The sequence below is a fragment of the Protobothrops mucrosquamatus genome, unplaced genomic scaffold, assembly GCF_001527695.2.
Source record: "Protobothrops mucrosquamatus isolate PMUCROS unplaced genomic scaffold, P.Mucros_1.0 scaffold1312, whole genome shotgun sequence".
Classification (NCBI taxonomy): Eukaryota; Metazoa; Chordata; class Lepidosauria; order Squamata; family Viperidae; genus Protobothrops; species Protobothrops mucrosquamatus.
This window is the reverse complement of record NW_015387513.1, coordinates 264,578-286,433: the sequence shown is the minus strand read 5'-3', so window position 1 is coordinate 286,433 and position 21,856 is coordinate 264,578. Positions and strand designations below refer to the sequence as shown.

At 38.2% G+C, this 21,856-nt stretch overlaps 1 protein-coding gene across 1 annotated transcript; it reads left to right on the top strand.

Annotated features, from left to right (window-relative positions):
* Positions 1-12,719: 12,719 nt before the first annotated feature.
* Positions 12,720-21,596, top strand: SLC25A18 (solute carrier family 25 member 18). The gene is made up of 9 exons (XM_015821354.1): positions 12,720-12,814; positions 13,333-13,455; positions 13,972-14,027; positions 15,833-15,923; positions 16,033-16,151; positions 18,289-18,481; positions 19,116-19,270; positions 19,397-19,472; positions 20,350-21,596. The coding sequence occupies exons 1-9, from the start codon at positions 12,795-12,797 to the stop codon at positions 20,489-20,491; spliced, it is 975 nt and encodes a 324-aa protein (XP_015676840.1). The 5' UTR covers positions 12,720-12,794; the 3' UTR covers positions 20,492-21,596.
* The last annotated feature ends 260 nt before the right edge of the window (positions 21,597-21,856 follow it).

Below are 21,856 nucleotides of genomic sequence, written 5' to 3'. Positions count from 1 at the left end.
GATAATACTTGTATTAATATGTGTGCTTGGGATGGAATCCAGTTTACAGGTTTGTTAACCTATTGCCTTTAAAAAAAACAAAAGAAAAAATTCTGTTTGTGAATGTATTGTACATGATTAGGATTGAGGTTGTAGATTCAACATTTGCAAGCATAGCACTGGGATGATCAGAAGATGTTTACAATTGTGTCACACCGTTTTTGTCTTTATTTTTAAGAAGGTAGATGTAGAAAATGGCAAAACTCTTTCTCTAAAATGTGATAGTGCTGTCTATTGGTAGTTTGGATTTGAGGCATGCTTACTAATGGATCACATTTATTCGGGAGAAAGCACAGTGTTAGATCTCCTGTCCATGGATTGTGTGCAGTACTGCTGTAAGAAGAAAGGAACTGGAATTTTCAGAATATTGGGATTTTTATGTGAGATTTAGCATTTGTTTCATCATTTCCAAGATTCAACAATATGTCACTAAATGTCCAAACCATTGTCTCTAAAATCCTAACATAGGAAGAAATCTTGCAGAAGCATCTTTAGTAAAGCCCAGTGTTATTAGTAATAGACAAGAAATGATGCATACTAAACTACTTGAGTATGATTGGTCCCATGCTCTGATTAGGGCAAGTCAGAAGTAGAGCTCCTCCATTTAAATTTCAGCGTTATAAGAGGATCCAGATAAGCTTTTGGGGACAGACAGCATTTGATTCTATATATTGGGTATTGAGCATGTATGCTAGAAGAGATGAAAATGAGATTATGAAATCACCTATACATTCACACAGTTCATTTAATAATTTCAGATATCATAGGACAGCTTACATTAGCTCAGACTTTCACAAATAAGTTTCTGAATCCCTCAACCAGTGAATTGGAGTTGGGTGGCCAACAAATCTAAGTCAATAAATAATAACAAAGGTTACTTCCAAACAGTTTATAGAAAATCTGCCATAAGCAAAAATAATGAAAGTAGCATTGCAAATTTATATGATAATACTTGAACTTGTTACAATGATATTACATTTTAGTATGATTGCTTGGAGTGATCTAATATGGTGCTTTGCTCTAATTTAATAAATCTGAAAAAGTAAACACTTCTCCCAGAGACGGTTAAAATATTCTATTGACATATAATTTTTCCATTTTTAATTGGATTTTATATAAGAATACTTTGTAAGGCGGTGCTTGTCCTCATCCCTTAGCTCCTACTCCTCCCACTGTTTGTGACTAAATAGAAAAATCCAATATTTATTTGGGTTTTTCTGCTGAGTTCTACCTGGAGTGACCTTATACCAGACATGAAAAGCAATGCAGAAATGAGAAAAGTGCTCTCTGTCCCATCCCTGTTGCAGTCCCAAAACCAAATAAAAGACAGGCAGATACAAAAGACAGTCATAACCATTCAGATGACCTGATGCAGTTAAGAACAGTTAGCATCTTGTGTGCTAATTAGCTAATATATCTGTAAGGGGTAGTAATTTTCCTAGGAACATATTAAAAAAAAAAAAGAGGTACACATACAGAAAGATAAATATCTTTTCTTATATATACCCTATTCATCCCATGTAACTTCTGCATGCAAATTATTTTTAATTATTTTACCAATTTCTAAGAAGCTAAGAAGAGTAACCTAATTTTATAAACTGGTAGGCAAAGAACATATAAAATGGATGTAAGATTTCAAAAAGCACATCTTTAGTTAGCATTCTAAAACATTCTGTTCTTCCATTTCATCTCTTCTAGTAGGTTAATTTGGAAACACATTTCAGAGGCATAGTATTCTAGTCTTTGAAACAAATTGGTTGGTTATGGGGCATGCTTAGAAAGTGAAGACCCAATTGCTCAAAACAACGAAGCAAATTTTGATTGTGAAAAGTCTTTCTGCAATCAGCTTATCTGCAATCAGCTTAAAACCACCCATCCATAACCATTTAGGGTTACAGTGTAATCTGTTATATCTGTAAGCATGTTATTTTTAGTTAACTCCTAGGGAGCCAGTGAATTAGGATTTTGGCTTTATTTCATTAAAAAAGTTTGCTTTTCAAATAATAAATTATCTTGTACAGTCAAGATCAATGAATAATACAGCTAGATCATGGGTCCAGGCCTTATGCTTGCTGTGATAAAAGAGCCATCTAATGCAGTAATCTCCTCGCTCCAACATACCTGTGTCTACTCACCAGTTAGATGGAGTGCAGAACATTTCACTTGTGCAAGTTCTTTGCTCTTCATGTGGAAATATTTTTTTTAATCCCGCTTGCTTTTCTCTAAACCTTTGAGAATACAGTAGAAAATATGATTGTGGGATCATTTAGAATAATGCTTTTCAAAATGAAAAGTCTTGGTGGTTAAAGTTGACTATTGTAATCACTACTTGAAATGTGCTTTGCCTCCGCTCCTCGAAATAACTACTTACATATTAGCATTCTGAGGGTTTTTCCTCCTTACTCATGGTTGGAATTTCAAAATGATCCTTTGGTATTAATTATCAGCAGTAGTAATTAAGTTGTGTTACTGATATATGTTTTACTACAACTGATATCTCGTATTCAATAGTGATTATTGTTTTAATGGCAAGTTAAAAGTTCTCTTTTATCAAGAAGTGGCTATTAATTTAATGAGCTTCTGAATTCTGCACCTTGATGAAACAGAATAATGGCAAGGTAGTTTACTTTTCTTTGATCCCAAATCAGGATTCTTTGGCTTGCAAAGAACAAGAGTTTATGATGTTGTATAGATGCATAGACAGATTGTTCCTTTGTTAGTATATCATTCTGATCCTACTTGTGACTTAATACCGTTTTACTAAACGGTTTTCTCAGTGTAAGTCAATGTTACAATATGTTCTATGTAATTAGTCCCACTGCATTTTTCTTCAAACAAATTTTAAGTAAAGAGTCTTAAGAAAAGAGTTCTTAAAAGCCAGAGAATGTAGTTAGTTTTTTGCTTGAATTCAAATTCTGTCTAGCACAGGTGGAAGGAAATAGGAAAAAGGCCCACTTCTGGATTCTCTGAGTTTTCACCAAATTATGCCCTGCAGTGGCCTTGATAAGAGTTAAGGAAGCTGGACTTTCTTTCCTCACAATGAAGTGTGAGCATTGTATAAAGCATCTTTTAATGTTCACTTTTACTACTATGTTCAGTTTTTAAAGAAAATATAAACTATTTTCCCAGTTTCGGACGTAACTTCCTATATGTTTAAATTTGCAGTGGTGAAATTATGAGGCAGTAATAGAAGATGACAATTTGTAATGTCAGACTAGGCAGGCACTCTGGGGAACAAGTAGGAATAGATACGTAAAAGCACATTAAAATGAGATGTTTAAATTCTACCTAGAAAATGGAAGATACAAGATTTCAATAAGGAGACTTTAGTAACCGGTCTGCATGACTACATATGCCAGTGATAAGGATATTATAATGAGTGCAAGTGAGAGGAAGGTGAGAACATTCATCTTGATACTATGAGCTTCAAAGGTGCTTGAAAGCAGCGATGGGTACTTTGAAAGCCTAGCATATCTGAATACATAATTTCCTCACCTTTCTGTGAATCTGGAAGAAAAGCCGTAGGTTAGCCTGCTCTTCACAAGACATACTTTAGCTGCTAAAGCCAGCCAAAATCTTAGAACCAGGTGATAATCTTTTGGGTCAGAGGAGTTCTTATTAAGAAAGGTTCTGTCAACAATGTGCTTTGTCATATTTTTAAAGAGAATTTTGATGCTAATAAGTTGTAAAGAGGTAGAACAATTAGCTCTCTTGAACACAGAACTGCCAGGTGTAGTTGACAGGTCCTACAGTGCAGAATTCATTCAGTTCTGAATATGAAGATAATAGCTGTTACCTCTAAGGCAGGGGTCCTCAACCTTGGCAACTTTAAGACTTGTGGACTTCAACTCCCAGAATTCCTCAGCCAGCAATTAAAGTTGTCAAGGTTGAGGACCCCTGCAAGGCAGCCTTTCCTAACTGATGTTCTCCAGATTTGTGGAGCTACTATTCTAAGAACCTCAGAGTCAGCATGGCTAAAAGTCCTAATTTGGAGGAAGGCTGCTCTAGATGATCAGTGATACCATCAAAATAAGACAAAACTTTTATATCCTTTATTTAAACCTTTACATTTAGCCATCATCTTAACTTGAGCATTAAATCCAAATTTTTCACTAAACTTGCAACTCCATTTAAATTATATCAGATTCTAAATGCTGTGACAATTATTTATTCCCCCAAGAAGTATAAATTGCAAGTTAGATATAATAATTCACTATATGACCTTCTTCTGTATTTTGCTTTTTCATAATAGTTTGATGCTACAACCTAGAAGAATTATTTAGCAACAAAGCACAATAGTAATGCTGCTTCCTCCGTGTTTACTTAGGTACCTGAAAAATTTAAGTAGGAAGTATTTTGTAAGATTCCTAAGTTTACAAATCAGATTTGGCAATTGTTAGTTGAACCTCATTGGAAATAATAACTCTGAAATAGAAATTTGTTTTCTCCAAACTTTCTACATTTTTAAAGAATCCAGTTCTTCCATTGTTAATTGCCCTGTTTATTTTTAACTACACAGCTGTTTTTTTTTATTAAGCAGAATGAGAATTTTTCCATCCTAAATAAAAGGTAAAAAGGTTTTGTAATTAGGAGGAAAAAACAAATGTAGGCTGGTTGTTGGAAAATATTTGTGGTATAAATATGTCAATATTCTGGTTTTAAGCTGGCAATGTTTTATCAATCATAATCATTCCTAAAATACTGTGTCTTGGGGTCAAGCATTGTATGGGTAGAAAGAAGCTATTTTATTGTAATTAAGATTGTAAAGAATGTAATTTGTCTGTTAAAGTCAGAGAAAAGATAATGTTTCTTTTTATGAATGCTAGTGTCTAGATAATGTTTTTGGTCTTGGAAGCCTTGCACATCAAATCCCAGTCTCCATGAAACATCAATACAATTTTTAGTCTACAGAACTATGAGTCATTATTGTAAGAGACCTCTCACCATCAAGCTGTGAAAATATCTAACAAACTCTGGCAAGAGATTGACATAGTCTGGGCTATGCACAACGACATCTGGATAAAAGTTCTCAACAAGGTGTTGAAATGAACTTTCCACCCCACCACAGAGTGAACTTGTGCTGCGGAAGCTACCATCAGCCCATTGTTTAGAGACTTAACACCATGGATGAAAGCAACGGTCCCCACATCTTCCTCTTTTATTGATCATCTGGAGCTCAGGTACCTCATTGCTCCTGAAAAGCCCTGGTCAATCCCCTTGTCCATGGACTACAGTATCAGGGGTCCTTTCTTTCCTCTTTGGAAGCTGCAAAGAGCTAGGTTTGAACTTTCCTGGTCAATACTGGAAAAGGGAATGCTATTTATTTTTATATTGTTTATATTTTCTCTTGGCCTACTGATTCCCTGGCAGTGACAGTTACCTCAATAGCTAGTTTAATGATGTGTGTTTGGATAATTTTTAAAAGGTTCCTTTTTTTAAAAAAAAGAGTTTTGGTCTTTAGAGATCTGTAGATTTTATTTCCATAAGAATGTGTTATTTTGTATAAAATATGTTCTTAAAATAGTATTTGGTCTGTGTGTATCTGAGAGAGTGTGGGGAATGGGGATGAGAATCTCTAGGTTCATTAAAAGATAGCTTTATGTAAATCAGAACAATAGTTTGTCTCGCCTTTATCTCTGGAGACTGGCACTGTCTCTAGATTTTCAGTCAGTAGCCTTTCCAATCATCTGTTACTTTAGATAATTTTGCCTGGAGAGAGATTTAAATCTGGGAATTTTTTAAAATAGAAAGCTATGTGACTTAACATTGAACTACCAGATTTGTAATATTGGGAAATTTTATTTGGCCAGTTGAGTGATGAAATCTTGCTATAAGATACTTGTCCTACCACATGTAGAAGGTATGGTGTTAATAATTTTAGAGTAAATTGGAAATTTCTTAACATTGTTAATCAATGTTACTCAATGTAGGGAATTGCAAGATAGCAACTGGCACTGTTTTCTACAATTGATGAAGGCATTCTTTTCTTGTCATTAGACATAGCTCATAAGAACTATTTTTGATTTAGGGAATTTTTAGTTTTGCCCTTTCCAGGAGATAAAATAGTACAAATTACTGAAGCCAGAATAGCAAAGCTGACCCAGCCTATACACAGTCTTAGTTTCAATTAGGATTTTGGTTGTCCTTCAAAATATATTATTTAAGTGATTATGGCAAGCTGTTTATAAAATGCCATATGAAAAACCTTTAATTCCAGCAGATCTGCATGATGAATAGATAATTATATCATTTGGTAAAGAAAAAGAAAGTGCTTTGAGTTTGAAATTCCCTGCAGAATAAAGAAAAGGAGGGGGACATTTTGAGAGAAAAATCACCACAACAGAAATTTGGGATTGCATCTGAGAAACTAATCCTAAACATGAGGTTTTTTTTTTTACTCTGGAGAAACAGCACCCACCATCCATTCAGGAAGACTTAATGAGGAAGTAACAGGAGTGGTGATTGTTTAAAAAGCCAGAACTGTAGCATGTTTACCCACTGCGTAAAGTAATCAAAGAGATCTGTAATATTCATCTGCCTTGGCAAAGTTGCCTGTGGCAGTGATTCCTTTCCTGTTGGGTGGAGCAGCCTCTGCCCCCCCTTTTCTTCAGCAGCCCAGCCAGCAAATCACATGCTGTCTCTTTTTCCCTCTCCATTGTAAAGCCCACGCATCTAGGGACTGTAAAAAGTTTGTAATCCTTTTTGCCAGTGCAAAAATTCTGGGCCTGCCTGGCACATTGATAGGAGCAGTCCATAGCTCTTCATTAGTGTAGAGCAGGCTACGTGGTGTGTGAGCAGTCACTAATTCCCCCAAAGGCTTCAAAAGAAGCCTTGCCAATGAATGTATTTCCCATGCACTGATATTAATACAAGCTGCTGTTAAAAGGCGTCTTCTTTGTGGCTCTTAAGAAATCGCTGAGATTCACTCTGGATCTGTTCTTGCTGAAGATCACTGACCGAAGTGGAATCCTGACTATAACTGGCCTGCTCTCCTATCTATGCAATCAGTACAAAAAGATTTTACTGTGAATTTTCTTTGCACCCACACAGCACCTGACAACAATGAGAAACTTCTGCATTGGCTTTTCCAGCCAGGTATGTTATGCGGAAATGTTCGCTGTAGCAGTTATCTCCATTCCATCAGATGCTTCCTATTACTAGTTAAGGTCAAAACACTTGCCAAACTTTCAGCCCTGTGTCCAGTTGATATCAGGCCTATGATTAATAGGACACGAGAGGAAACAATTAGCTTTAAAACGGGTGGAGAATTGTTTGGTATTTGAAGGCCATATTTTTTAGGGAGTGGGGAAAGTTACTTTGAGGGTATTCATGTTATGTTATTGGTGTCACAAGTTTTAACTTTTTTTCCCCAGGGTTTTGTGGACATATTATTTGGGGGTTTTTTACATTTTTTTCAAACAGATTACTTACACTGCTATTCTCATGTATTTCCTGCATAACTGCAGGTACTTCTCCAGGCAGTCCCTGAGAATCAATCTCTGGAGGGGGGGAGCACAATTTTAAACAACATATGTATACATATGTGACCAACATTATGAAAGGAAAATTTGAGAACCATCCCTTAGGCTCCAAGTCCTGGCTTAGCAGATAGCTTTAACAGAGAAACATTTGGACTTCACCAGAAAACTAATTAAAATCCACCTTGTATTATTTTGGACAGCTGGAGATTATGTCTCAATTGTCAGATGAGGGTCACATTTACACTGACAACCTTCAGTTCGTTGATTTTAAAATTCTAAATTTGTAAATAATTGTTATGACTTAATTTCAAAAAGTTTTTTTCTTTCCTCACCCTCATTTTATTTTTTTTAAAAATAACATCTACAATACATACACTAAAATACAGAAGGAAAAACCTTAGTTACATCTGTGTATAACTAAATGAAGTCTGTTTAGATGGGCATGCTTTCAGTTGCCCCAGTAAATAAAAGTAGACTATTTGTATGCTATTTATTCTATGTAGATTACTAGATTTTGCATTTAAAACATTTTGTCAAGATATCCATTTGCTTCTTTTTCTTCCAAAGTCATTTTTGAAGATATTTTAATGGCAGTAAATTGATAAACAACATTTTGCAACCTTTATGGATATAGCAAAACTTAATACAAAATTAAGTTGACATGGATTTTTTTTTAGAAAATTGATTTCTGTATTTACCAGAAGGCAAATAATTTTCAAATACAAATATCTAAAGAAAGCAACATACCAGAATCCATCTTACCTCATTTAAACATTATTGATTAAAGTCATAACTATTCCTTTTCACCAGGGGTCCCCAACCTTTCTGGATTGGCGGCCCATTGGGAAAGGGAGGGGCAGGCATGCTAATACAAGGCAAGCTGCGAGCCTTGCACCAGCACTAGCAGCCCCATTTGCGGAGTGCGCATGTACGCGGCCGCTTTCGCACATGCACACGAAAGTGGCCGCGTACATGCGCACTCCGCAAATGGGGCTGCTAGTGCTGGTGCAAGGCTCGCAGCTTGGCTAGCGCTGGCGCAAAGGGGAGGATGAGTGCATGCACACGCGTGCACGCGCTGTCCAGCCTCTCACGTGGTCCAGTGGCCAAGAGGCCATGGCCCGGTAGTGGGCTGCAGCCCATAGGATGGGGACCTCTGCTTTACACAATGGCCTTTGAGCAACGTAATCTATTCAAGAAAGACAAAATTACTTGAGAAATTTCTAAAAGTGAATTGAAATGTATTTGAAAGTAGTAAGATTGTGTATCAGTTTCAAAACTGCTTTAGTGGTTAATCTACTTTGGCCTTGAAACTTTGCAAGCTGAGGAGGAAGTGGCTAAAACGTGCCCTTGGATAACCTTATACTTACAACATCCCATTTCAATGCTTTTTTAAATTAAAAAGCGGCAACAAATACTTTAAATAAATTTACACAATTAAAACTATGTTAGCTAATCCCAAAACACTTTAAAATGAAATGTTTCAGTTATGTAACAACAAGGTGTAGTAAACAATAAAAAGAATGTATTTAGCCTTTTGGAAGACTGTATGACTTGATTTTGAGAACAGATCCCGTTTGATGGGGGAGAGGCAGGTTAGGATACTCATAGCACAAAACACTTTGGATACATCATGTCCAAATGTACCATATAATTAAAACCTGTATTCTATGCAGACTGGCTGATGCAGTGGCTGGTATCTTCTCTGCCTTTAAATACTGTTATATTTCTTAAATGCTGCTAAAGTTGTAATGCATTGTTATTCTCTTTGCTGATGGAGAGCCAGGTTTGGAAGCACTGACTTTCTAAGCCCACCAGGAGATGAAGACAGTGATTGTATATTACAAGTTTATTTTTCATCTTTTTCATATTTCTAAGGCTGCTCAACCCCTTGGCTTTCGATGATATGTCAAATAAAAACAAGTATATCAAACAGCAGAAAAAGAAAGTAATTCTTGGGGAGTAAACAGCCACTAAAAAACTGTAACATCCCACTCTAGCTCAGAGCCTGGAGAAAAAGCTTGGTTTCTAAAGGCATAACTAAATGACTAAGGACTATTCATTTAAGTATGCCTTAAAGTCACTAAAGGGTAAGGACTATGACAGCAAAGGCACATCTTGTTCCCATCAGATGGCATTGCAAAATTTTGTCTGATCTTACTGAATGAGTAGAAACGAGAGAGAGAGAGAGAGAGAGAGAGAGAGAGAGAGAGAGAGAGAGAGAGAGAGAGAGACTGTCCCTCAAATAGTTAAACTGTATACCTCATAGGTGACAACTAGCACAACTTGATTTGTGTCTGGAAGCCTACTGGTAACTAGTACAACTTGCAGTGGGATTCCACATTGTGGACTAGCTATTTCTGAGTGTTGTCTTCAAGGTTAGGCCCATTGCACTTGCCCACACACAGGATGTGGCATGAGTCACCATGTAAGGAACCTCCTCGTCCAGAAATGGGCTTAATGAATCTTATGTAAAAGTCTTATTGGCCATAGATGTTTCTTGGCTGTACTTACCCACTAATTTTCCACTGATGTGTAATTGATATGGGGATGTGCAGCCCATCACATGATACCACATTAATGGGAATATACTGTTATCAATCGATACAACCTTGCTTGAGAAATTAGAGCTTGACTAAATAACTGGAATGCATAGCGTTTGTTTAAAATTGTCCTCATCCAATGGAAAACGCTTGAGCTGGAATTTGTTAGTTTTGCAGGACCTAAAAAAGACAAGATGAACAACCAGAAAGAAAAAAAAAATCCTATGTACATTCTGATAATATTATTGGGAATTTGTGGACAGTCCCTTAAAACAGGCAAAAGAGGTTGTTTTTTAAGGATTCCAGATGTGAGTCAGATGCTTAAAAATGAGAGAGGAGGAAGGGAGGAACCCAACTGCTTGAAAATAAGGAAGGTAAGTTTACCAACTTTTCTGACTTCTACACATTTCATTCATAAAGTATTTCAGCATTTATCATTTCAAAAGCAATCTACAAATTCATGGCATTCTTTGTGCAAGTGAATTTGGAGGAGAATGATCTACTCAAACTGATGAGATTGCTAATTAGTATATGTGGAAAGGGAGAGTCAATTTATTCAGGGAAATTAGATATGAATTAGAAGGAGGTAGTTTATAGCCATTTATTTCTAACACTCTTACAAGAATAATTATTTTCAAAGCCTTGTGCAGTTTCTAAACATTTGTGTCTGATGTGTATTATGTGTATAATTAAAACCTGCATTTGTGCTCTATAAAGCACTGTATGGACACATTTGCACTAACAATTGTAATTATTCCACCAAACAAATGCTGAAACTGTTTTATTTTGAAGTATTCTATAAATGAGGAAATGCATGTGAATAAGTGACCAGCAGCTAATAATTACAGCTTCCAGAAAGTTAGGATGCTTTTATATCTGATTAGTGCAGCAGATACTTTATTTATGATTTTTGATGTTTGAATAAGTTTTTTTTACAGTAGAGGAAAAAGGGATGTGGATTTGAGAAATCAGGGTCAATTTCTCAGGAATGGTTTATGATATTTCTATCTTTTAAAGTTTATATTCCAGATGAACTTTTGATGTTTTTAATTGAGTAATATTTTAGTACTTTTTGTAGCTTTGACATTACCACTCAAAATATGTAAAGATTGTTTTGCCACAACTAATGTACGTATATGAGGCCTGGCTATGTATTTTTTTTGCACCGTTACATAGAGAATAGACTGCTCTGAAAGTTTAAAACTTCAATAATGCATCATGCAAAGTCACTTTTTCAGTGCTAGTATTGCAGTTTCAAAGCTTATATAAAATGCTTACATAAGAATTATGACTAATCGTAAAACTATTGGTGACATCTTTTCTGCTATATGATTCATTGTGTATGTTATACTATGCACTTTGCATGGCTGCTGGAAAAAATTATAATGACTGAACAACATAGTAAAGTTTATAAATATACCCAGGGTGAGTTTATTTGTTTTAGCTGTACTATATCCAGTTGAAAGCAGAAAAATACCATCATTTTCTCTTGATGCTATTTCCTGGCTGAAACAAAAAGACTTATTCAACTCTACATTTAGCACACTGGTTGGTTTCAAAGAATGCAACACAAATTGCATAGATTTTTCCACCCATTTATGGTAGGGTGCTTGATTCTAGCTTAATATGATTTATAGAACTCAATCATAGCTTACAAATCATGTTTTTTTACTGAATGTAAATACAGCTGTTTATAATTTATCTAATAAACCACAATTTCTACCTTTGCATTAGTAAAAAAAGGAGAAGCACAAAAACATATTGCCTACACAAAATTATTTAGCCTAATTATTTTAACAAATACTTAAATCTTGATTACACAAGAGTTGGTATTTCAGTCAACTTTGGTGAATAGACCATAGTTTAAATCATAATTTACAAATATTAGCCAAAACCTAGCATGGGTTAGAGTGGGGTGTGCTCCAGGTTATTAATTCCAGTTACTTTAGAAATGTGGAAAAGGATAGATCCAGATAATTTAAAATGATTTAGTCTTTTTTTTAAATCACAAACTACAAATATTTTAGCTGTTCTAGTTCTTACTTTCACATTACTACCATGGTAGGTAAAAGCCAAGCTTGAGTAATATTTACAAACCTTCTCCCCTTTTTCAAGATGGATGTTTATCTCCTTCACCATCCCTTCCTTCACGAAGAAGTTCTACAGTGGCCTGAGGTTCCCTGTGATGTTCTTTTTCAATATTTGCAGAGTGTGGGGTGTATTCTCCGGATCGGATTTTTCTTTTCTGTTCATGGTGTGGAGCCAGATGTTAGTAAATTTGTAACTCCTTGAAATTTTTGGTGTTCGCATCCCTCTTGCAGAGTAGAAGCTCAGTTGACTTTACCTTGAGTAAACTCATTGAAGATCCTACAATTGATTTTGTTCTAATGTTACTGAGCACTTATTTTTCAGCTCCATAGACCTCAGGTGTATTCAGATGTAAGCGTGAAGGAAGGTCATTAGGAAACAGGGAAAGTATCTAGTATAAACTGGCTTATTAGGGGAAAGAAAGGGAGAAAAGAACCAAAGTTATTCAACAAACTTCCCTAAAAATCCCCTGGACTTGATTGAATTATGAACATCCATTTTATTTTTGATCTGTGTGATTTGTTATCCAATGAAGAAAGAGTAATTGTTTTCTGTCTCCGGCTAAATAAAGACAACAAAGAACGTGTTCCTTGATGTCAAAGGATTTCCTGGGTCAGTAATAGCAACAGCCACCACCCCAAGGAAAATGACAAACAAGAAGTTCAGGTCAGTAGTGCCTTTTTGTGCTTGGTTTTCAAAGATCAGTGATTCTGTTCATGTGATGCTTGTCATCATTGAGAAAAATAAGTTGTTGAACATAAGAACAAAATTTAACTGGAGGAGGGCAGAGGGTTCACAATCTACTGTGAAATTAATAATAACTACAATAATTAATAATAACTACAATAATTGAAATTGCTTTGTCCAACATTCTCCCAATCACACTATTATTTAGGTTGCAAGATCTGATTTTACTATACCACCATCAAACCTGTAAAGCAGGGGTGTCAAACTGCCAGCCCGCAGGCCGGACGCGTCACGTGGAAGCCGCGTCCACCCCATTGCCGGCAATGGCAAAACCAGCCCGATACGTTGTGCGACGTCATGTGACGTCGTGAGTTTGACATGCCTGCTGTAAAGTATACCTCCAAGGATACCACAGAAGAAGCCTGGGATTTGAAATAGAATTCTCATTCTTTTTTTCCCCCAACAAATGTTGGTAACCATCTCCTTTTTCTTTCCAGCCTTCCAGCAAAATTAATTAATGGAGGTATAGCTGGCCTTGTGGGAGTAACTTGTGTGTTCCCCATTGATTTGGCCAAAACCCGTCTCCAGAATCAGCAAGGACGAGCTGTCTACACAGGCATGTGCGTGAGTGATGGTACAGAATATTAAGCTTTGAGCTGAAAGGAATTGATATATATTCTATCGATGCATCTCCCAGCACTATTGAATATGGCTCAAAATTCTGTTGTCTTTCTTTTACCCATAATGTTTTTTAATATATTATCTTATAAAGCAGCAACTCTCAAAATTTCTAACATGTATGTTGCAGACCAAGCAATTCTGAAAAGCACAAGGTCGGGAAAGATGCTACAATTGATGGGGAAAATTACATTTCCCACAGTTGCTAGCAAGCGCAATTAACTGAGTGTCAATGATATAGTGTTACCATCATTCAGAAATAAAATCAATAATGACAAAGAATCCTGCTGCATATTTACTAAAAGCTGAATATAATTGAGCTTTTCAACTGTCTTTGTGCCCTAAGGAGAAACATCGTGGAAGAACAGGGAGCAAGGCCTGTGCAAGAAATAATTACAAATATGGACCCCCCAACTTTGAAATAGTTTTTATAATTGTTTCTCTCTCTCATATTCTAGGCAGGATTGTTTGGTGAAGACAATACGCTCAGAAGGGTTCTTTGGCATTTATAGAGGTAATTCCTACAGAAATGGAAGGGTCTTATTTTGCTCTGAAATTTTAATCATTTGTTGTTTGCAATGTCTCAATTTAAAGTAAAACATGATTTGAAAAAATGCATATGAAGGTTAAAAATTAGAAATGAAAGACTAACATTGCACAGAGGAATTTAAAAATAACATATAGAATGTTTTTTTAAAAAAAATCCCTATCAATTCCAGCTCATCTGGTGAATTTTTGCAAACTTTAATTCAAGAACATTTGGAAGCTTTCAGGATGTCAACTCCAGTATAGTAGCTAAAGATAGTTTCAAGATAGCCACAGATATATTTTTTAATATTGTATACTATAAACATATATGCTACATTGTTCTATTAGTGTTTACTCTGAGGCAAATGCTGTACAGTTCAAGAGTTAGTTTCCCAAACAATATCTCCTTCGAAGTTTCTGGCTTATTCTGGCATTAGGATCTCCGGCCACCATCTATCAGTTGTGAGATTATATTCTGAAAACTGGCAGTATGCCATTCACAGTCTTTCTTTTTTAAATCTCTTCATCACTTTCATAAAAATTTTGAATGCATTAATTCAGAGGTCCCCAACCTTTTGGGCACGAGGGACCGGTTCCGTGGAGAAAGGTTTTTCCATGGACCGGAGGGGGCGTGGTTTTGTGTGCTGCCTGAATCCCACGGAGGGGGCTTTGCTTGTTTGTGCGGACTGGTTGCTGGCATTTCACAGCCCGGTAGTGGTCCAAGGACCGGGGGTTGGGGATCCCTGCATTAGTCTTTAGAGCATGTGGACCATCATCTGATACAGTCCTCTTTAGACTTCACTGTTTCAGAGTACCTTTGGGGCAGCAAATAAGGGAATAATTGTGAGGTGTAAGATCTGAGTGATGAGAAGGTTTCCTTTGATCTCTAAAAATCAACTTGGGCAACATTTTCAGAAAGGTAAGGGAGGTGTTTGGTCCTGAGAAGCATGTTTAGCAGCATCTTATATCTCACAGTACCAAACCAGCTGCATTCAAAAAGCTCACAAGCATCAAACAGGAATGCTCGAGCTCTCTTCTGCTCTCACCCCTACTTAGCCACTCAATATAGCTAATCCACATAAAAGCACATATTTAACATATTTAAAGAATGGAATTTTTTTCTGGTACACATTCTTCGTGACTGAATTTGAAAAAAAATTGGACATGCTGTAGGACTTTTTTAAAAATTATATAATTGGTATTTTTGTGGGTTTTTTTTTTACAATATTTTTATTTCTGAAGCCCTGAGAAGATAACACTTACTAAGTTTGAGTGATCTCAAAACCTAAGGCAGGGGTCTTAAAACTTGGCCCTTTTATGGCTTGTGGACTTCAACTCCCAGAATTCCTCTTCAGAGTTTGAAGACCCCTGACCTAAGGGTTAGATTTAGTTAGTATTTGGAGGAGAGACTACCAGGAAATCCTAGGAGTGTAGGCTGCACCGGAAACTCAGAAAGGCAAGACAACAATGGTATTTTTGTATTGTTGGGAAGAAAACTACATGGAAAACACCAGGAGTTGAGTTGGATTCAGAGACTTAATGTTTTTGAATAGGTGATATTTAGTGTTGCATTTGGTTTATTACTGTTTTGGTGGAATGTTTATTTAAGATTGGAATATAGAAAGACGGGTGTATATAGATCCAGGAATGATTGAAACTTGTATTATTTAAACATTATTGCTTTTGTGGATCTTTGTGTGCAAGAGAGTGATCAGCATTTCCTGTTGGAGTAGGGATGAGCCAGCAAACTCATCATCAAGGCTCCTTATTGCCTCTTCTGTTCTTTCCAAGGGGCTGCTGTAAACCTCACTCTTGTCACTCCTGAAAAGGCGATCAAGTTGGCAGCCAATGATTTCTTCCGACAGTTGCTCTCCGTGGATGGGTATGGGGAAAAGAGCGTTTGTTCTCTGCTTATAATCTTGCTCCAGTCTGAGCATCATTTCCATCTGCACTTTTGAACTGGCCCTGTACATTTGTGCTACTCTCAACAGAAAAGAATTGTCCTTGGCCAGGGAAATGCTGGCTGGCTGCGGAGCTGGGACATGCCAGGTGGTGGTCACATCCCCGATGGAAATGTTGAAAATTCAGCTACAGGATGCTGGGCGGCTAGGTGAGCACCTCAATACTATAAACCAGTGATGGCGAACCTTTTAGAGACCGAGTGCCCAAAAACCGGCCTGTCCCCAATCTGCCCTCCCCTGCTCTGCCCGCCCGCGCCCGCCCACCCTCAGGGCCATCCACAGCCCACCAATCCCCAATCACCCAGGCGGCCCTGCAGTGCCATGGTGGCCATGCCCTCCATCCATGTCCTTGCAGCAGCATCTGCTACCCAGCTGCCATGTGCTTCTCTGCGCGGGCCACACCCGGGGGTGACTCTCCTCTGGGGGGGGCTGCTGGTGAGAAGGGGGCTGTGGGGGGAGGCGGGGCTGGGGCGATGGCGTGCGTGCATGCGTGCCCACAGAGAGGGCTCCGAGTGCCGCCTCTGGCACTCGTGCCATAGGTTCGCCACCACTGCTATAAACTAAAGGTTAAAAAAAACCAATTTGGCTTCATTTTTGTTGCAAAACAGCTCGTTGCATAGATAAATGTTCATATTTGCTAGGATAGTTCGTATATTCTTATCTGCCAGCCACAAAATACCAATAAAAAGTGAGTCAACCAGGTCACTTTCCCAGCTGGGCAATAAATAAGAGAATGGGAAAAAAACAGCAGCCAATTGACACCTTGGTCCCATTTCATGTTTCTAATATATGTTGCTTGCTCTTTGAATTCCAAAGAGAGAAAAAATGGCTGCTATGGAGGGAGATGTAAAGCATGCATTTATCCTTCTGTTATGCTTAGAACTAGGAAAATTAAAATATATCATTATGATGCCGCTGTAGCCAGACCTCTGTGGGCAGTGGGGTAAAGTCTGACCTAAACCCAAAGCTAGGAGGTAGAGTGAAGCATTTTCCTACCAGTGGTAAAATGACTCATCCACCAAGCTCTATAGAGCTTCATCGTTACAAATGCAAACACTGCCTTCTGCCATTTTTAATGCACAGAAGCCTCCTCAGAACAATACATTTGCAGAGTTACTTCTCGAAAGATCAAAAGGTTATACACTATAACCAAATGCCAGTGATGAAGGCTCATCTTGGTGTGGAAGATGGGACTTGCAGTCAAACACATCTAGAGGGCAGCAGTTTGGGAAAGACTGTTTCCCAGTGCTCATTTTCTTCTATTGGATTATTGAAGTTAAATCCCAAGGAAGGTACAGCTGTTTTAGTACATGCACGTGTAAGTGATACATGTGATAAAAACAGAGACTCTGTATCAACCTTTCCCATCTTGGCTAGGGATTCTGGGAACTGAAGTACAACATAGTTGGAGGGCACCCTGTTTTATATGAAGCACAGTTTCCCATTTCACATCTGCAGGTGAAGTCTAATTCAGAGTTTCCCCAACCTTTCCAGCTTTGCAGACCGGTGGCGGGGGGGAGACGGTTCCGCATGAGCTGTGAGCAAGCGTGTGCGCATGCGTCGCCCACTGTTCATACAAGTAGGGATACACATGCTTGCTTGCCCCATTTCAGGTGGCCCAATTCTGAACAGCTCACGGACCAGTAGTGAGCTGCAGCCCGAGGGTTGGGGACCCCTGTTCTAACTGATCCTAAATGACATATTGTTGGACATGGTGTTTGCTTTAGAAAAACATCTGTCTTTAAATTTTCAACAAATTAATATAGTTTGAGACAAATAGACCAGTGGGTTGAGCAATGAATAATGAAGCTTAGTAGGAATATGCAACTGCCTGAAGAAATGGTAGCAGCTGATTGAACTTGCTTGGCTTTGGGAGCTAAGTAGAGTCAAGTGCTTAGTATACGAAGAAAACACCACTAAGAAATTATTATTTAACTGTAGATTAGACTGGGAGATTATTTAAAAATTGAGAAACCACTTTTATATTATTGCTGGGAAAATGCACGGATCTCAGCAAGAATTGTGTTTAGCTCAACCAAGATTTTATATTACGAGTTCCTTATTTTTACCTATGAAGTGTTGAAGATCTGCTTGTATAAGACCCACAACTTCTAAAAATCTAGCCCTCAGGGCTCAAGGTTTTCTATCTATCTATCTATCTATCTATCTATCTATCTATCTATCTATCTATCTATCTATCTATCTATCTATCTATCTATCTATCTATCTATCTATCTATCTATCTAAGCACACACACACACACACAAGAGTCTTTCTGTCTTTCAGCTGCTCATCAGCAGAAGGCTCTAGGGTTGGAGGGTACAGCTGCTGCCTCTTCTCATCTGCCACAAGGACAGCCTTACACCACTGGAACTGAAGTGGCCCCTAAACGATCTTCTGCCACTAGGATTGCAAGTGAACTGCTGCGCTCCCAGGGTATAGCAGGCCTATATAAAGGGCTTGGGGCCACCCTACTCAGGTGAAAAGTGGAATCTCCTTTTCTATAAGTTCTATAGTAGCAACATCTAATGGTCTAGAATCTAAAAAGTACTGGATTCAGTATTTTTTACTGTATATATTATCTTTTAACATTTTTAAAAACATTTCCACTGGCTTCAGAATTGGAGTCAGTGTCCCTACAACTGGCTATTAGAGAAGTGGTTTGGATAATGGGAATTAAATTTATACATGAAACTGGATCATCTACTCTGGTACTGTAGAGTTTTACATGGGCTTTGGACCTTTTTTTTCACAATTGAATATTTGGGTAGTTTATTATGCTTCCTTTTTTCTGCAAAGACGTCCAAATGCCTAAAATTTTCAGTAGTCTCTCAGTCCTCCATAACCCATTACTACATGACTTTATGGTGATCTTTATGTATTTCAAAAGTATTGGTAAAATCAGATGGCATCAAGTCTGATTTTCAAGCTGGTCTATAAAACGTACATGAGAAGATTGCTATATGAGTGGCTTGGAAATTACATTTCATAAATGTCAAGTTAGTCATAATTTCTTGAGTTACTAATGAAGTAAAATTAGCAATTTGCTTCAGTGAGAAATAGGGAAATCTCTCCAAGGCTTAACCAAAATATTCTACTTCTACTCTCAATAGGGATGTCCCTTTTTCCGTCATTTATTTTCCACTCTTTGCCAACCTTAACAAATTGGGACAAAAGACCTCTGAAGAAAAAGCATCTTTCTTTCATTCGTTTCTGTCTGGCTGCATGGCGGGATCTCTGGCTGCAGTTGCGGTAACACCATTAGATGGTGAGTATTAGATGATGCTACTGTAAAAAAAGGCTTATCTTCATAAGACAAGTAATTTACACGTAAAGACGTGTAAATCTTTAAATCACATTTCTTTGCATAGATTTAACAAACTGTTTGTTACAGTTCTGAAAACTCGCATCCAAACTCTGCAGAAAGGACTGGGAGAAGATACCTACAATGGAATCATTGATTGTGCCAGGTAAACAGAATTAAATATTCCTTTTCTGTGAACCATTAGCTAATGTCATTAAACACTTGATCACTGAAAAATATTCCCCACACACCAAGGCTGGAAACCCCAACTAGCCTGGACTGGTGGATACATTGGGAATTTAGCAAGCAAGCTGTGGATGTTCTGTTGGGGAGGAATTGCTTGCTCAGTCACCAAATGGTTGCAAGTGGGTGTGAGCAGTCACTCAATACCATTTGACCAAAAGTTAACTGATAAAGGTATGTTTTTTTTTTAAACTGTACAATTCATACAAATGTTCTTGAATTTGCACTTGACTTTACATTTATTTTGGGGATGGGAGATGGGGATGGGAGGTGGAGGGCATGCTTCCAAAGATAGTTCTGTGCTGCACTTAAAACTCTAATGCCATTCCCTAATTGTTTGTTAGGGATATTTCATCTTCCATGCCTCAAATTTCAATTGTTACCTTTATGGGTTGCCTGCAAAAAAGCAAGACTGTGATAGAAATTCGTGAATTTGTCTCTGCAAAAATGCTGGGGCACTTTTAGAATGCATAGGAGCAAAAGCAACGATATCCTTTCAATGTGGTTACTGCACTTTTCAGACTTCCATGGGAGCCTTTAAAAAGACTGGGCTGATTGAATGAGTTAACTCATTTTAAAAGATGTCTCTTTTTTCAGATTCACTTTTTTCAGATTCACAGATACAGTTGCTTTAAAGAGAAGTGCTGCACGTGTGCTGCTGTAGGTTCCAGAATACCTCTTCTAAATAATTTTTGAAGTATGAAAAGCACTAATGTTTGATGCACTTCTGTTACTGATAGCAACCGCTGCTACTCAGGATATGTTTACTGAAATTATCTCATTGTGTGCATCACCTACAGGAAGATCTGGATTCATGAGGGTCCTTCCGCTTTTATGAAAGGAGCAGGATGTCGTGCATTGGTGATAGCTCCCCTCTTTGGCATAGCCCAAGGAGTCTATTTCATTGGCATTGGAGAATGGATCATGCGCTTTTTCCAATAACACCCTCTTGCAATTGAAGGAGACTCTGGATTAAATTTGCACAAATTCCAAACTGTCACTTGAAAACCAACAGAACCTTCTTGTGAGCATTTTTGTGGATCATAAACCACCATCCAGGAAGATGGCCTAGAAGAAATACCAATCCCAGTGTTCACCATTGCTTCTTTTTCTATTCAGCAGATGACTTTCAGCAAGCTAGACTACAGATGTTCTAAATACACATATTCTGGGTAAATCTTCATTGGATTAATTACATCTGATAGAGAATTCTTTGGCTGAAGGCATATTTGAAAACTATAGTATTTGTAAAAACAACTGAAGTAATAACCAACACAATACAAGTAGTTTTCAAGTTACGACCACAGTGGGGCCTGCCCAGTACAGTTGCAAATGGTGACAGCTGTTAAGTGAGATGCCCTCGCTTAACAACTCCCACAATCTGCTTGCCTTGATGTGGCCATTAAATGAATGCGTGAGTCGTTAAGCTGAGCAGGGGCTATCTCGGGTGGGGGAGACCCAATGCGAGCCCAGGCCCACCTGTCTTAGGCTTCCCAAGCCTCCCACCTGAGGCATCCCATGCTTTGCTTCCTGCTTCTTGGGATCCCTGCAGGCCTTAGCCTGCTTCTCACCCAGCCACTCACCTAAAGGGACCTAAGATGGCTACCGACACGCAGGGGCTGGGAGGCCTTGTAATCCAAGGCCTTCTTTTCACTCAGCCACCCAAGGAACTTGCAGGACTCTGCCTGCTACTCAGCCAGCTCCAGGGCCCAGCAGTACCCAAGATACCTGTTTTTTTTGCAGAGGCAGCCCGGCTGACATGATACGAGGATCAGCTTTCCTATAGAAGCTGTCTCGAGGCAACCTTGTGCTACAGTATTCTGCAAGCAGGCACTATTGTCGCAAACCTACAGGGGCTCCATTTTTAAAGGGGCTCCACAAGCAGCCTCCAAAATTAGACCCTCTGTGAAAAAATGGAGCCCGCTACAGGCTTGAGACAATAGTACCTGCTTTCAGAAAAGCACAAGGTTGCCTCTATGGTATTTTTCTTAGATTTCTCCAAGGATGCAAATAGGCCAGGGACGTCAAACTCGTCATATCACGTGATGTGTTGTGACTTTTTCCCCCTTGCCAGAGCTGGGGTGGGTGCGGCTTCCGCTTGACGTATCCGGCCCATGGGCCAGCAGTTTGACACCCCTGATCTAAGCCATCATTGCTACCCCCAATCAGTTCCTGGCCAATTGTGGATGATATCCCTTTCCCCACCAAAAGGAAGGAGCTTTAGGCTGGACTGGAAGTTAGAAAAACATCCTATAAGCAAGCAATGGGAAACCATTTCAATATTGTTGCTGAGAAAAACTATGTGTT